The following is a 13822-nucleotide window of genomic DNA, read 5'->3' on the forward strand; positions in this document are numbered from 1 at the left end:
TTCTTGTCGCGCTCGGCTCCTCCGCCAGCCTGGGATTGAGTTGTGTCCTTTGTAGTTGTCTAACCACAAAATAAAGGCAGTGCTGGCATTTCTGTTTTGGTTGTCGTTCCTCCAGACAAGGTGGCACTGACATGAGGATTGCGTAATCAGGCTAGAGACCAGCGCTGTGAGGCTGTAGAGAACTAAAGTGGGTGATCGCCAGCTTTTTAATCACATCAGTCAACTGTCCCATTACTTTCTCACGCTATCGATGCAATACTTTTGTTAAGAACCTTTTTTTTTTTTTTTGCCTGTCCCGTTTGGCTCTTTTGCCATCAGAATTGTTGTCTAAAGGCAAAGAAAGATGCCCAACGGATTTACTTTACCAAATTGACCATCCCAGCCTTGCCGTAATGGTCCATTTGATTCACCTTTTATTGTTTATTTTATTTTCACTTACTGAATACGGGACAGACTTGACTGGGGGAAAGAAGGGGAGAAAGAAAGAGGGAAAGAGAAACAGCTGAGAAGAGGGACCGGGGAGAAGGGCAAAAAACAAAAACCAACAGAATGAGCAGAAAGAAAAAAAGAAATAAAAAATGCATATATCAATCACCTGGATCACCTGCTGAGAAAGAAAAAAGAAAACAAGCAGAAGAGAACAAGAGTAATAGAATAAACAGCATCACAATGATATATGGGAATATGACAGTAAATACTAAATATTAAACATTATTGTGCAGCACATAGGATCAACAGAACACAGTGTGCTTTGAGGTAGGAGCCAAAAAGGGTGTAGTTTGGGGGGGGGGGGGTCACCTGTGTGTACACCTGTGAGCATGGACGCGCTTGTTTTTTTGTTTTTGTTTTTTTTTTAAAAGGTTCCTTCATGTAATGATCTGCTAGAGGGTGTGGGGGAGCCACAGCCCCGTCCTCCAGGGCATGAAGCAGGTATGGAGGAGATCAAAACTCCAGACATCCAGAGGCCCCCAGAACACAAGAGACCAAGGAAGACCAACAGAGGGGCAGCCGCGCCACTGTCCCGGAAAGAGCTGAGGAGAGTCCCAGATGAGGGCTCACTCAGCAGCCGCGGAGCAGAAGCCAGGGGGAGTTGCAGTGACGCGCCCGTGAGCTCCGCCGGCAGCCAGCTGCGCCTGAGTGACCGAGCCCCAGGCCGAGAGGCCGGGGGCACCCCACCTCCAAAGGGGCCCGAGCGAGCCCCAGGCTCCAGGCCCCGATAAGCGGCCGCCAAGGAGTGAGCCGGTGTGTACCTGGACGCCCATCCCCGGACACAAAGAACCACCAACGCACCGATGTCTGAGGGAGTCCGCCACTGGCAGGGGAAGTGGTGGTGGGTGGAGATAGGCCTCCAAACCTTGGAGGGCCTGAGATGTCCCCAGAGAGGTGGCGCCTGACACCCAACCTGACATATAGACACAGACATACAGGCACACACAGATACAAACATCCCACCCTCATGCTCTCATATGCACTTACTCCACACTCAACCAATGTGGAGACAGACATAAAGAGACGCTGTACACACGATCACACTCCCCAAGCGTACTCTACGCTCTTTTGTTAAGAACCTTAAAGCTCACAATCTCCACTTGAATCGTGTTTTTATTGCTTTAGTAAAAAATAATTGTGCTGGTGTGAAGCTGCAAAATCACGAAAACTGCATCACTGTCCATCAATGGAGGACTTTGGTAGATTTACCGAACAAAATCAGGTAACAGACCAACCTGATATGGTAAAATTTAATCTATGAGAAGGCTCCATGTCCAACCTTCTACAGCTGTAACACTTGAAGTAATGCCTCCACCAGGTTTTTAAGTTATTGGCATTGATTGTTTATCACGAGGACAAGCACAAAAAGCTGGCAACAGAAGATAAGTCGGGTAATTATTACCCAGTATGGAAACCTGTTCATGAGAGAAATATCCAGTTATCTCAAATATGATGTTATTGTTTTAGCCCAGCATCACACAGAATGTGCCTAAAATGTCATTTGCAGAAAAACATAATGAATTAAATAAAGAGGATGTTTCAAAACATGACCTTTGTATGGAGAAAACTGCAGCCCTCATTAAACCCAATTTCCTTCGGGGTCAACCTTCAGGATCAATAAAGTTTTATTGAATTGAATAGAATAGTTTTGCCTCCTCTAAGCAGCAAAAATTGATGGCCTACAACAGCAGAAGCCCACACTGGATGGCACTTCTGTCAGCTAACAACAGATAAATGAGTCTACGGGTTAGCTAGCTAGAAGAGTGGAAAAAAAAAAAAAAAAGAGTTGCCTGGTCTGATGAGTCTCAATTTCCTTTGCAACATTCAGACGGCCCCGTTATAACATAAACTAATTGTGGTATATCACATCTTTGGAAAGCTGAGTTCAATTTCTGTAGCCACACTCAGGCCTGATTACTGCCACACCTATTCTCAAACCAAGAAATCATGTAAATAGGATCTGTTTGACAAAGTGGAGTGGACCAAAAGATCCTCAAAAGCCAGACATCATTCCATGCTGTGGTGTGCAGGGGGAGCAGCACAGCAAAGAAGGACTCATCCAGGCTGGAAAAACTGATCAGGAAGGCTGGCTCTGTGGTCGCATGAAGCTGGACACTCTGGTGACAGTGGCAGAGAAAAGGACACTAAAAAAAAAATTGCTGGACATTATGAACAATGCTGGGCATCCTCTGCACACGGCCGTAAACAACCAGAGGAGTCTGTTCAGTGACAGGTTGCTTCTCCCAAAGACAAGAACCAACAGACTTAAAACCTCCTTTGTCCCACACGCCATCAGACTGTTTAACTCCTCTCTGGAGGGGAAACAGGAGGACAAAGGAGGGGGGAACAACTAAGCTGTAGTGCCTCTTCACCTCACTGTGCAATACTTTTTGTAAATAGTCAACGGTGCAATAGACTTCAATACTTGAAATGTGCAAGTCCCTTGTATTCTTATTCCTATTTATCCCTTTCGTGTGTGTGTGTGTGTGTGTGTGTGTGTGTGTGTGTGTGTGTGTATATATATATATATATATATATATATATTTATTTATATTATTCTGCTCACGTTCTGTAACTCCTGTCGGTGCTGTGCTTTTGGAAACCGAATTTCCCAGAGGAACCCACCTGAGGGATTTATAAAGTTTTATCTTATCTTATCTAGGAACAAATGAGAAACAAAGTCACTGAGATCTTTTAGTCTGGAAAAGCCATTTCCAAAGCTGTGGGACTCAGTGAACCACAGTGAGAACCATTATCCACAGATGGAAAGGTGGTGAGCCTTCCCAGGAGTGGCTGGCTGACAAAAATTTCTCCAAGAGCGACTCAATAACTCATCCAAGAGGTCACAAAAGACCCCAGAACAACATCGAAAGAAATGCAGACCTCACTTTTTAATTAGTTTTTCTGCAAAAAATATTTGATGTCCAGAGTAGAGGTTTGCTCAGATTTAGTTTGAAACAGTAGCACAGAAGTCACAACATCCTGACCATGGTAGTATAATGCTACTTAAGACACCATTTCACACACCTTAATCTATAGGTTTTTTGAGTACTGCAGAAACAAATAAATGCTGGTTTGCAGAAAGTAAGAGTCATGGATTTAGTCTTTAGTTTGACTCAGTTTTGCATAAAAATGATTGAAAACCATAATTTTCTCCTCCGCCTGTCACGGTCTGGCTGGGGCAGACCGTATGTGTTGCAGAGGAGGACTCAAACGCAGACCAAAACGTGGTGTGGATTAACAAAACAAGCCGTTTATTGAGGCTAGCAACGAGGGTACAAAATAATAGGGCATCGGTGAAAACTAAACAATAACCTAAACTGGGAGAACTAATAACAAAACATAAAAAACCTTAACCATAGTGAAGTGACATGGGTACCTGGAGATGAGACATGGATGAGCAGACGACCTGACAACAGCATGCAGAAAACAAAGGGCTTAAATACATACATGAGGTGATCAGGGGAAGTGGAGACACATGGGGGAACAGCTGACTGACATAAACCTAATGACAGGACCAGGAGAGGAAAGCTAAATACAATGAACAAAGAACACATGACACTGTCAGAATAAAACAGGAAACACTAAAACTAGACATGACAACCCGAACTTCACAATGTAAGACACAGACATGAAACACATGAAGAGCAGGGGAGATTTACCATAGTTGGGAACACGTTTTGGGATTATTTTTGTGGAAGCCCGTATTAGTTTTTTTCTCGTGTGTTTTTGCCTTATTTTTGTTTTTCTACGTTGCACCCCGGTTGCCTAGGCCGGGGTGTAACAAGGGGGAAATGATAAGAACTAGAAACACTTAGGCATGATAACAAATGAACTTAGGAACCCGAAGGGCTTACATAAAACTAAAACTCAAAACGCTGGGTCAACAGACCCAGGATCGTGACACCGCCATGAAATAAGAGGTTGCTGCTCTTGAGTAAAATGCAGTTTAAACTGAAGCATAACAATATGCTGCATCATTTTTCAGAAAGGAATGCAAGTTAGTGCTGTGTAATGCAAAATCGCAGCATTTTAATGTCCTTTTTTTTAGCCTTGATGTCCTAATTGGCTGCTGCGCTGATTCCTTTTCCCTCATCATCGTGTATTTGTGTCTTTTCATACTACAAACACACACCAACAGACAAGGACACACACTCTACCAGCGGGTACTCATTAATTGAGGATGAGAAAACTAAAGAGAGAAATGTGGGGTGCTATTCCTGTCCCGCAGTAAAGGAGGAGGAGCTGGAGTGGGCAGACTAGACTCATCGATGGCTTTTGAAGTAGTTATTGAGTCCATTAGATGTTTTATCATCAGTAAGATGAAAGTAGGGATGGCTGCTCATCTGTCATTTCCTTTCATTGTTCCAGGGTTTGTCTTTGTGTCTCTCGCTTTCAAACTTTCTTTCTCTGACTTATTTAGAATTCTTCTTGTTTTTACTTTCATTTTTTTCCTGGAAGTTTTCTGACTCTAAATTTCACTTCTTCAGCTTTCTGTGTTGTTGCGTTATGTATTCTCTTTTTTCACTTTTTTGAAGCTCGTTTCATCTTGTTTTCTGTCTTTTTAACACGTTTTTCTTGTTTTTTAGTCTGAAGTATTGTGGAAAGTCTCAAGTCACCCGTCATTTCTTTGTGTTGTCCTAGGAAATTGTGGAATAGGTTCAGCAATGTATAGAAACATGTGCAAATTACATTTATATACAGTATATAAAGCAAAACCTAAGTTTGTACAATTCTATCAAGCTTGAAAGTCAACATTTAGTGTGACCACCTTTATTCTTCAGCACAGTCTGAACTCTCTTAGGCAGCTTTCTTGTCATGTCTTTAAGTCGTCTTCAGGAATAGTTCTCCAGGCTTCTTGAAGGACATTCAAAGCTCTTCTTTGGATGTTTCTGCCTTTCGTTCTATTTTCTGTCAACATAATAATGGATTGGATTTATATAGCGCTTTTCAAGGCACCCAAAGCGCTTTACAATACCACTATTCATTCACTCTCACATACACTGGTGGAGGCAAGCTACAGTTGTAGCCACAGCTGCCCTGGGGCAGACTGACAGATGCGAGGCTGCCCTATCGCGCCATCGGCCCCTCTGGCCAACATGATCCCACACTGCTTCAATAGTTGAGGTCTGGGGTCTGGGGAGGCCAATCCATGACTGATAGAGTTCAACTGTGTGTTTTTCTATCCAGGTACGACTTTACTGCATTGGCAGTGTGTTTGAGATCATTGTCATGCTAAAAAATGATGCCGGTGCCAATCAGGTGCAGTTCCAGATGGTACTTCATGGTGGATCAATATCTGATGGTACTTTTCTTTGTTTATAATTAATCAATTTTGACAAGATCTCCAACACCACTGGCTCTAATGCAGACCCAAACCATGACAGAGCCTCCACCTTACCTCCTCCATACATACTGTTAGTGATTAGTGACTCATCACTCCAACAGTTGCCACTGATTTTTCAGTCCAGTTCTTCCACTGAGACCATTTCTGATGAGGCTTTAGTGATATAGCTGAATGAGCTGAAGGTTCAGATGTGTCTCTCAGGTCTGTTTCAGGTCTTTGCTGGGGTTTTTCCTGTCTCTTAAGAGAGTGACTTTCAGAAAATATTCATCTGCTGTAGATAGTTTTTTGGGGTGTTTTTTTCTAGGCCTGACACATCTTCTTTTGTCCTTGACCTGTCAGGTTTAGACAAATGTTCAGCTAATAGCTTTTAGGGAATGATGGGAAAAATGTTACTTTGTCTGTCAAACTGTTGTCTTTGACTTTCTTCATAGATTTAACTAAATAAATGCAAACAAATTGTGGTCTCTGTAAAAGCTTAGTCCTTTAATAATCCACTTTCTGTTACTGTAACCATAAATGTTCATTTCCCCTGTTTTCCATTTCTGTTTTCTCCATTAAAAGCAAATATCCCTTTTTAAACTCCCATTTAGAGTTTACTTTCTCCCTGTCTCACTCTCAGTGAAGGTCATGATGTTTCCTGATGATTTAGTAACATTAAAATACAAAAAAGAGAAAAGAAATCACACACTTCATTTGTGAGTGCTTTAGATTTCCCATCAGTTTTAACCGGCCCCCAGAGAATCATTCACGCCTGTAAGTACAGTATGTGCGTGGGTGTGATCATACATTTACATTTCGATTAGATTAGATTAGATTAGATTAGATTAGATTAGATTAGATTAGATAGAACTTTATTAATCCCTCGGGTGGGTTCCTCTGGGAAATTCGATTTCCAAAAAAGCACAGCACCGACAGACGTTACAGAATATTATATATACATATATATATATACACACACACACACATATATATAAATACAGAGACAATATAAATAAAATATACGAATTTCAGCCATTTAGTTGGCATTTCAATCTGAATCAGAGTGCGGGAGGAGCGGTCGTACTAAAGAACACTGATGGAAGCAAACGATGAAGAATGCCTTTCAGTCTGGTTAGTTTTAGGAAGAAAGCTACTCAGTTTGGTTTAGGAGAAAGTTGTTTTGGGGACAAAAACATTTTTAACAACATCTTAAAAGACCTGTCTAACATAAGATTTTAAAGGAAATATTATCTCATGTTTCCAAGGTTCAGGTTAATCAGTTAGAAAGACTTTCAGTCATTTTTCTTACTTTTCTTTGATTTCTTCATCGTTCAAACTCAAAATACAAAACAAGAAATACAAAACAATACAAAACACTGTAAATATTTTCTTGCTGAGAGTTAGACGATTAGTTTGAGAGACAGGTGACAGGTAGCACTGTCATGATAATATATGAAGCTGGATCCAACAGTTTTGTAGCATAGCACAGCACACCCTCAGGGGGAAACTGTTATTCTGACTTTGTCCAAAGGTTATACAACCTGCGAGAACATCTAAAGTTTGGTAATTCCTTCCTGTGCCTGACTTCCTCCAAACTAAAGACTTCTGCAGTGGCCCTCCAACACCTAAAATCACACTCTGATCATCATCAAAATCTAACACAATCTTATAATTTGTTTTACAAAGCTGATAACCACTTACAGCTTTACCTAAGGTACCTTATAGGCACTATAATCCTTTCCTGCTATTGACAAGATATAAAACAAGCTCGAGATTATAAATCGGCCAGAAAAGCAGGAATAACTTGTGATATATAGAGAGCCATGACAAAGAACGTTTTTGCAGGTCTCTCTGCAGTCATGTGGAAAACTAATTACACCCCATGATTCAGTAGTTTGTAAACCACTTTTATCAGCAATAACTCAAAGTAATTGTTTTCTGCATGACTTTATCATTCTCTCACATCATTGTGAAAGACTTTTGGCCCAGTCTTCTTTACAGCATTGCTTCAGTTCATTGAGATTTGCAGGCTTTCATTTATGCACAGCTTTCTCGCGGTCCTACCAAAGCATTTCAGTCAGGTTGAGGTCTGGACTTTGACTGGTCCACTGCAGTACCTTGATGTTTCCTTTTTAATCATTCTGTTGTAGATGTGTTGATGTACTTGGAATCATTGTCTTGTTTCATGACCCAGTTTAAGCCAAGCTTTAGCTGTCTGACAGATGTCCTCACATTTGACTCTAGAATACAGAGGAGTTCATGGTGGACTCAATGATTGTAAGGTGCTAATGTGGCTGCAAAAAAAGCCCAAATCACGACCCCTCCACCACCGTGCTGACAGCTGGTATGAGGTGTTTGTGCTAATATGTTGTGTTTGGTTTTGTGCATTATGACCAAACATCTGCATTAACCCTTTCACGCATAGTGGTCATAACAGTGGACAGCTATTCTGTTATAGACAGTGTTGATGTTAATGTATGTTTGGGGGCGTTGCACCCCGGAACCTTTAGAGGTTTTTCAGGGTTTTCTCTGTCAGAATGTTATGTGAGAAACAGTTTCCTGTTTGTGTAGCGACTAGCTGTGGTTGTTTCTAAAAGTGGTCAGTAAACATCCTAAAAGTGGCACCTGAGTTTCCGAGCATTTTTATCCTGAAGTCATAACATATTCAAAGGCTGTTTTCTTGTATTTGTGTCAGTGTTGATGGTATACTTGCACATAAACTACTACATTGGACACTAATGTGTCACTCCATACCCTGCCACCCACTGGTCAGCCAGCGGACTGACTAAGTGAACATGTAAAAAACTATTTGAAAAGTACATGCTTAAAAAAATGAAGTTCAAAAATATTTTTTCATGCCTAAAGATGAATAAAAATACTTAAGAAAAAAAATCCTGATTTAGGTTGTCATAATTCATGCATGACAGGGTTAAGTTTTGATCGGCTTTCACACACCAGAGTGAAACAAGGGTTAAACAGATGAATGTTTGTTTCTGTTGACATCAAAAACTTGTCTCAGTTGTAACAAAATAGTTTCATCTTTCAACATCCACGAAGGGACTGGTTTTGGACATTAGCTTTGGTTATACACTCAACAAAAATATAAACGCAACACCTTTGTTACTGCTCCCATTCCCCATGGGATGGACGTAGAGACCTAAAATTCATTCCAGATACACAATATAACCATCCCTCCCAAACAGTGGTCACAAATCAGTCCAAATGTGTGGTAGTGGGCACATCTGCTATATTGAGATAATCCATCCCACCTCACAGGTGTGCCACATCAGGATGCTGATCTGACATCATGAGTAGTGCACAGGTGTACCTCAGACTGCCCACAACAAAAGGCCACCCTGAAATGTGCAGTTTTTTGCGCTATTGGGGGTCTGGGGACCCAGAACCGGTCAGTATCTGGTGTGACCACCATTTGCCTCATGCAGTGCAACACATCGTCGCATGGAGTCTATCAGATTGTCAATTGTGGCCTGTTGTTGTTGAGTGTATATAGACACAGTCTGTGCAGCTGTGCAGCTGTCAGCGTGTTTCTATGGTTGTCCTTTACAAATTATCCATCCATGTAATTTTAAACATATTTTTTAAACATAGACATTTTAAAATATCCAGTTACCTCCCAGTTAGCATATGGCCTCTTTAAAATGAAGGGACTGCAAATAATTGCTAGAATTTCTGTGAAAGATGAAATTTGGACTGGAATTGATCCATGGACCTCTCAAATCTGTTGTTTGATCCACTGGAGCAAGTCCTGACACTCAGGTGTGAACCGATCAAACAGCAATGAATACTTTTGTACTGTTGGCAGAGTACATTAAATTATTATCATAATAATGCTATTTTACAGTTAAATACAGTTTCACTTATAATTCTGCAAATGCACAGCTTCTGTTCTAGGTCATAAGCCATTTTTAAATTGTATTTCTTTATGAATAAATGGGAGAACGGTCTTTATGAAATGCCAGGGGGCTGGAGTACATTATTCATATGATTGAATCCATCCTTAATGGATTGATTTTCCTGACAGAGATAAAGACTTGAAAGCTTTTTGAACACTTCGCAGATGCAGAGATATTAAAATTTGACTTTAAACTTTTGGTTCAGTTTTACTATGGGAAAGATTTTAAATCAAAATCAGCATCAGCCTTCACTAATACCCCTGTAAGTAATTGGAAGCAAATGACAAAACATCTGGTGCAGCTGGATGTCTCTACACTGAAAAGGCTCAACATTATGACCACAGACAGGTGAAGTGAAAAACAGTTGACTTGTTAGAAGCAGGGAAATGGACAAGTGTAAGAATCTAAGCGAAGTTGAGGATGACTTAGACGAGTGAGTCAAAACATCTCCAAAACTGTAGCTCTTGTGGGGTGTTCCTGGTCTGCAGTGGTCAGTATCTATCACAAGCGATCCAAAGGAGGAACAGCGGTGAACCACCGACAGAGTCATGGGTGGCCAAAGCTCACTGATGCTTGTGGAGAACAAAGGCTGGCCCGAGTGGTCCAATCCAACAGACGAGCCACTGTAGCTTAAACTGCTGAAAACATTAATGCTGGTTCTGACAGAATACACAGAGCATCACAGTTTGTTGCGTATGTGGCGGCATAGCTGCAGATCACTCTGGATGCCCATGCAGACCCTTGCACAGTGTCAAAAGCACCAACAGTGGGCATGTGAGCATCAGACTAGACCACCGAGGAAGGTGTTCTAGTCTGATGAATCACATTTTCTTTTACATCATGTGGATTGCCAGGTGCATGTGAGTCATTTACCTGGGGAACACCTGATACCAGGATGCACTATGCACTAGGGCAGAGCAATATGGCCAGAAATATTTATCACGATATACATTTGAAAATTTGCAATAACGATATAACTGACGATATAATTGACGTGAGACAAAATACTTTACAACTCCACAACTTTATTAGTGCAAAAAAAAACCCCATCAATGTATTTTCACTTAAACAAGCAGCTGTTTTTTATGTGCATTAAAGCTATATAAAAATTTAACAGTGCAAATGCAAATTACTTGCCAAAAGGCATTTCCAGTGGAAATTGGCCGACATATCCTCAGCATAACCATGTATAATATCCACAAAACTTAAAAAGAGGTTATACACACACAATACCATAATTTTATGTTGAAACACAGTATGTATTACTCCGCGAGGCTCCCGACTACGGTAGCTGTAATGCTCCGACAATCCATCAGGCATAACAGAGAGTTCAGACTGTAGCTTAGCAAAGTCGTACTAAAACATTTTTTGACAGATTTTTGAGCGCCGTGTACCACATAAAATCGGTTTGGTAATAACAGTAATAACGACGGCCCGCTTGCATGCTCTACCAAAAAATGTGCTTTGGTGTGTATCTAACGGACAAAAGCCAAACCAGTTCCACACCACTGGAGCTGCGACGTTTTTACAAACCAATTCTGGTTCATCTGTTTCATTCAACAATCCGCTTTCGGCCTTCTCATTCTCCGTCTCTGCCATGCTTTTTCCGCCATGTGCGTATGAAAACAAAGGCACTGCGCATGCGCGTTTTACCCATATTCTATTGCGATATTTCATTTTCTTATAACATTATACTGGTATTACCGTGAACGGTATGATATGGCCCAGCCCTACTATGCACTCCACTCAAACATCTGTGGGATGTGGTGGACACACAAGTCTGGCCCCTGAAGGGCTCACTTCACATTTTACAGGACTTAAAGGATCTATTGCTAATATCTTGGTACCAGATAGCACAGCACACCTTCAGGGGTAAAGAGGAGTCCATGCCTCGATGAGTCAGGTGGACAAATGCAATTTTAGGCAGGTGGTAATAATGTTATAACTGATTGATATATATATTGAATGGACCAAAGGTTTAGGTCCTCCTTGCTTCGATTAAGGCTCTTGATCATTCTCCTTCCACTTGTTCTGTTTATCCTGATCAAATAAAGGCATAAATAAATACTTAAAAAAGGAGCCCATAAATGAATTGCAAGTAATGTTGGTGTGCCTACATATTTGTGATCATCTCAGTTTAAATGCTCTGCAGACTGCATGTGTTACCTGGCCTTCACTGACCGTCGCTAACAAACTATATAAATGTGTGTGTGTGTGTGCGTGTGTGTGTGTGTGTTAACAGCTGTGCCAGCACCCCCGGTGAATGTATCGGTGACCCAGCTGAGGGCACACTCGGCCATGGTGACCTGGAATGTCCCTCAGGGAGACACCGTCATCGGATACGCCATCTCACAGCAGGTACAATACAGCAGCCTCGTATCATCGCTGCATGCATACACTGAGCATGCACGGCCAATGGACCATGCCTTTTCTTCTTTTTAAACTGAATGTCAAATACATCCTGATGTGCCCTCTCATTCAGCTGAAGGCCGATTAATTTTGCAGGGATCCAAATTATGAATTGAATGCCCAGAAAAGCTGGACCGGTGCCATGCTCGGGGCTAGAACAGCTTTTCAAAGATAAATTATGTATTTCTCATGCTCATCTCGATCTCACGAGGGCTTACTTCTTTCTCTTTTGTCCTCCTGCTGCTGTCTTCTGGGATTTATTAAAATGCTGCGTCATTCATTAGCCGGGTAGGCAGTCAGCATTCGGCTCAAAGACACTTTGAGTCATGAGGGGTGGGAAAGTTTGGAAACCTCTCAGAGGAATTTGCTCATTAACATTTTACTTCTTAAGGAGCTCGTTAATGTCAAGGATGGCTACTGGTTGACGTAGGTAATAATAAAAAACCAAATCTCTTAATTACATAAGGTGCAGCCAAAAGAAGGACTTTCCAAGCATCCAATTAGCAAGAAAAACCTGATTATCGAATTAATCGATCTTTAAATATCCCCCAGGAGGAAAGATCCTGCCGTGGATTTGAGGGGGAAAAGATCGCTCACAAGTAAGACATCCACAGCTGTGCACTGGTGTGTCAGCTCAACTGTGTGAGGTTAACAAAAGTCATATGCTCTGCCTGTGTTTGGGGTAATTTATCATAAATAATTTAGTTGCACAGCTGTTGGGCCACATGCATAACGGTGTGTTAATGCAAAAATGGGCTTTAGAGATCTTCATAAGAAGTTGCAGGTATTTAATTAATTCAGGAAAAAAAAAGACTCCAACAAATAGCTGAAAGCAACAGACACATTGGTAGCACATGCTTTATTAAAGCCATGAATTCACTCATTACTGCTCTGTCTAGTATTATAGATACTATGTTCAGCTGTACTTCATACAGCTGTCTGTTTGCCTTTCAGACAGCTGACAATAGAACAATAGTGTATTTTGTCCTCTTTCTGACCCTAACATCTGGAAGAAGAAATACAGACTGCTCTCAGCTTACAGGTGTGGTCCTCTGCTGCTGTTCAGATGCTCTTCTGCATACCTTGGTTGTAAGTGGTTATTTGAGTTATTGTTGCCTTCCTATCAGCTCAAAGCACACTGGTCATTTTCCTCTGACATCAAAAAGGCATTTTCCCTCAGTGAACTGATGCTCACCAAATAGTTTCTCTTCTTCAGGTCACTAGTAAACACTAGAAATGGTTGTGCAGGCAAATCACAGCAGATCAGCAGTTTCTGAAATACTTAAATCATCAACAACATTACCACATTAACATAATCTTCCACATTCTGATGCTCAGTTTGGACTTCACTAGGTCGTCTAAACCATGTCCACTTGTGTAAATACATTGAGTTTCTGCCAGCTGACTGGTTAATTAGATATTTGCATTAATGAGCGGTTGAACAAAATATGATTGTTCAGAATGTATTTCTTTTTCTTCATGAATTCATCGATTCATTGCTTACATTTCATTTAATTAAACGCTGCAGTCCTTCCACGTAGCACCTTTAAAGAACACAACTGTCACCTAAAGTACAAGAAGTTTGCGTCACCGTAAGAGACGTTTCACATTAATTCTGCTGTTACATAACAACATTTTGTCTGTCTGAGATCTCTTAAAAACCTCGGCTGCTAGCTCAGCTTGG

At 41.2% G+C, this 13822-nt stretch overlaps 1 protein-coding gene across 1 annotated transcript in view; it reads left to right on the forward strand.

Annotated features, from left to right (window-relative positions):
• The window catches only part of LOC113016113 (fibronectin type III domain-containing protein 4-like), a 65822-nt gene that overhangs the window by 19939 nt on the left and 32061 nt on the right, over window positions 1-13822 (forward strand). Inside the window, exon 2 of the mRNA XM_026158669.2 lies at window positions 11972-12087. Within this exon, the coding sequence (XP_026014454.1) occupies window positions 11972-12087 (116 nt within the window). The remainder of the gene's footprint in view (window positions 1-11971; window positions 12088-13822) is intronic.

The sequence above is a fragment of the Astatotilapia calliptera genome, chromosome 23, assembly GCF_964374335.1.
Source record: "Astatotilapia calliptera chromosome 23, fAstCal68.1, whole genome shotgun sequence".
Lineage (NCBI taxonomy): Eukaryota > Metazoa > Chordata > Actinopteri > Cichliformes > Cichlidae > Astatotilapia > Astatotilapia calliptera.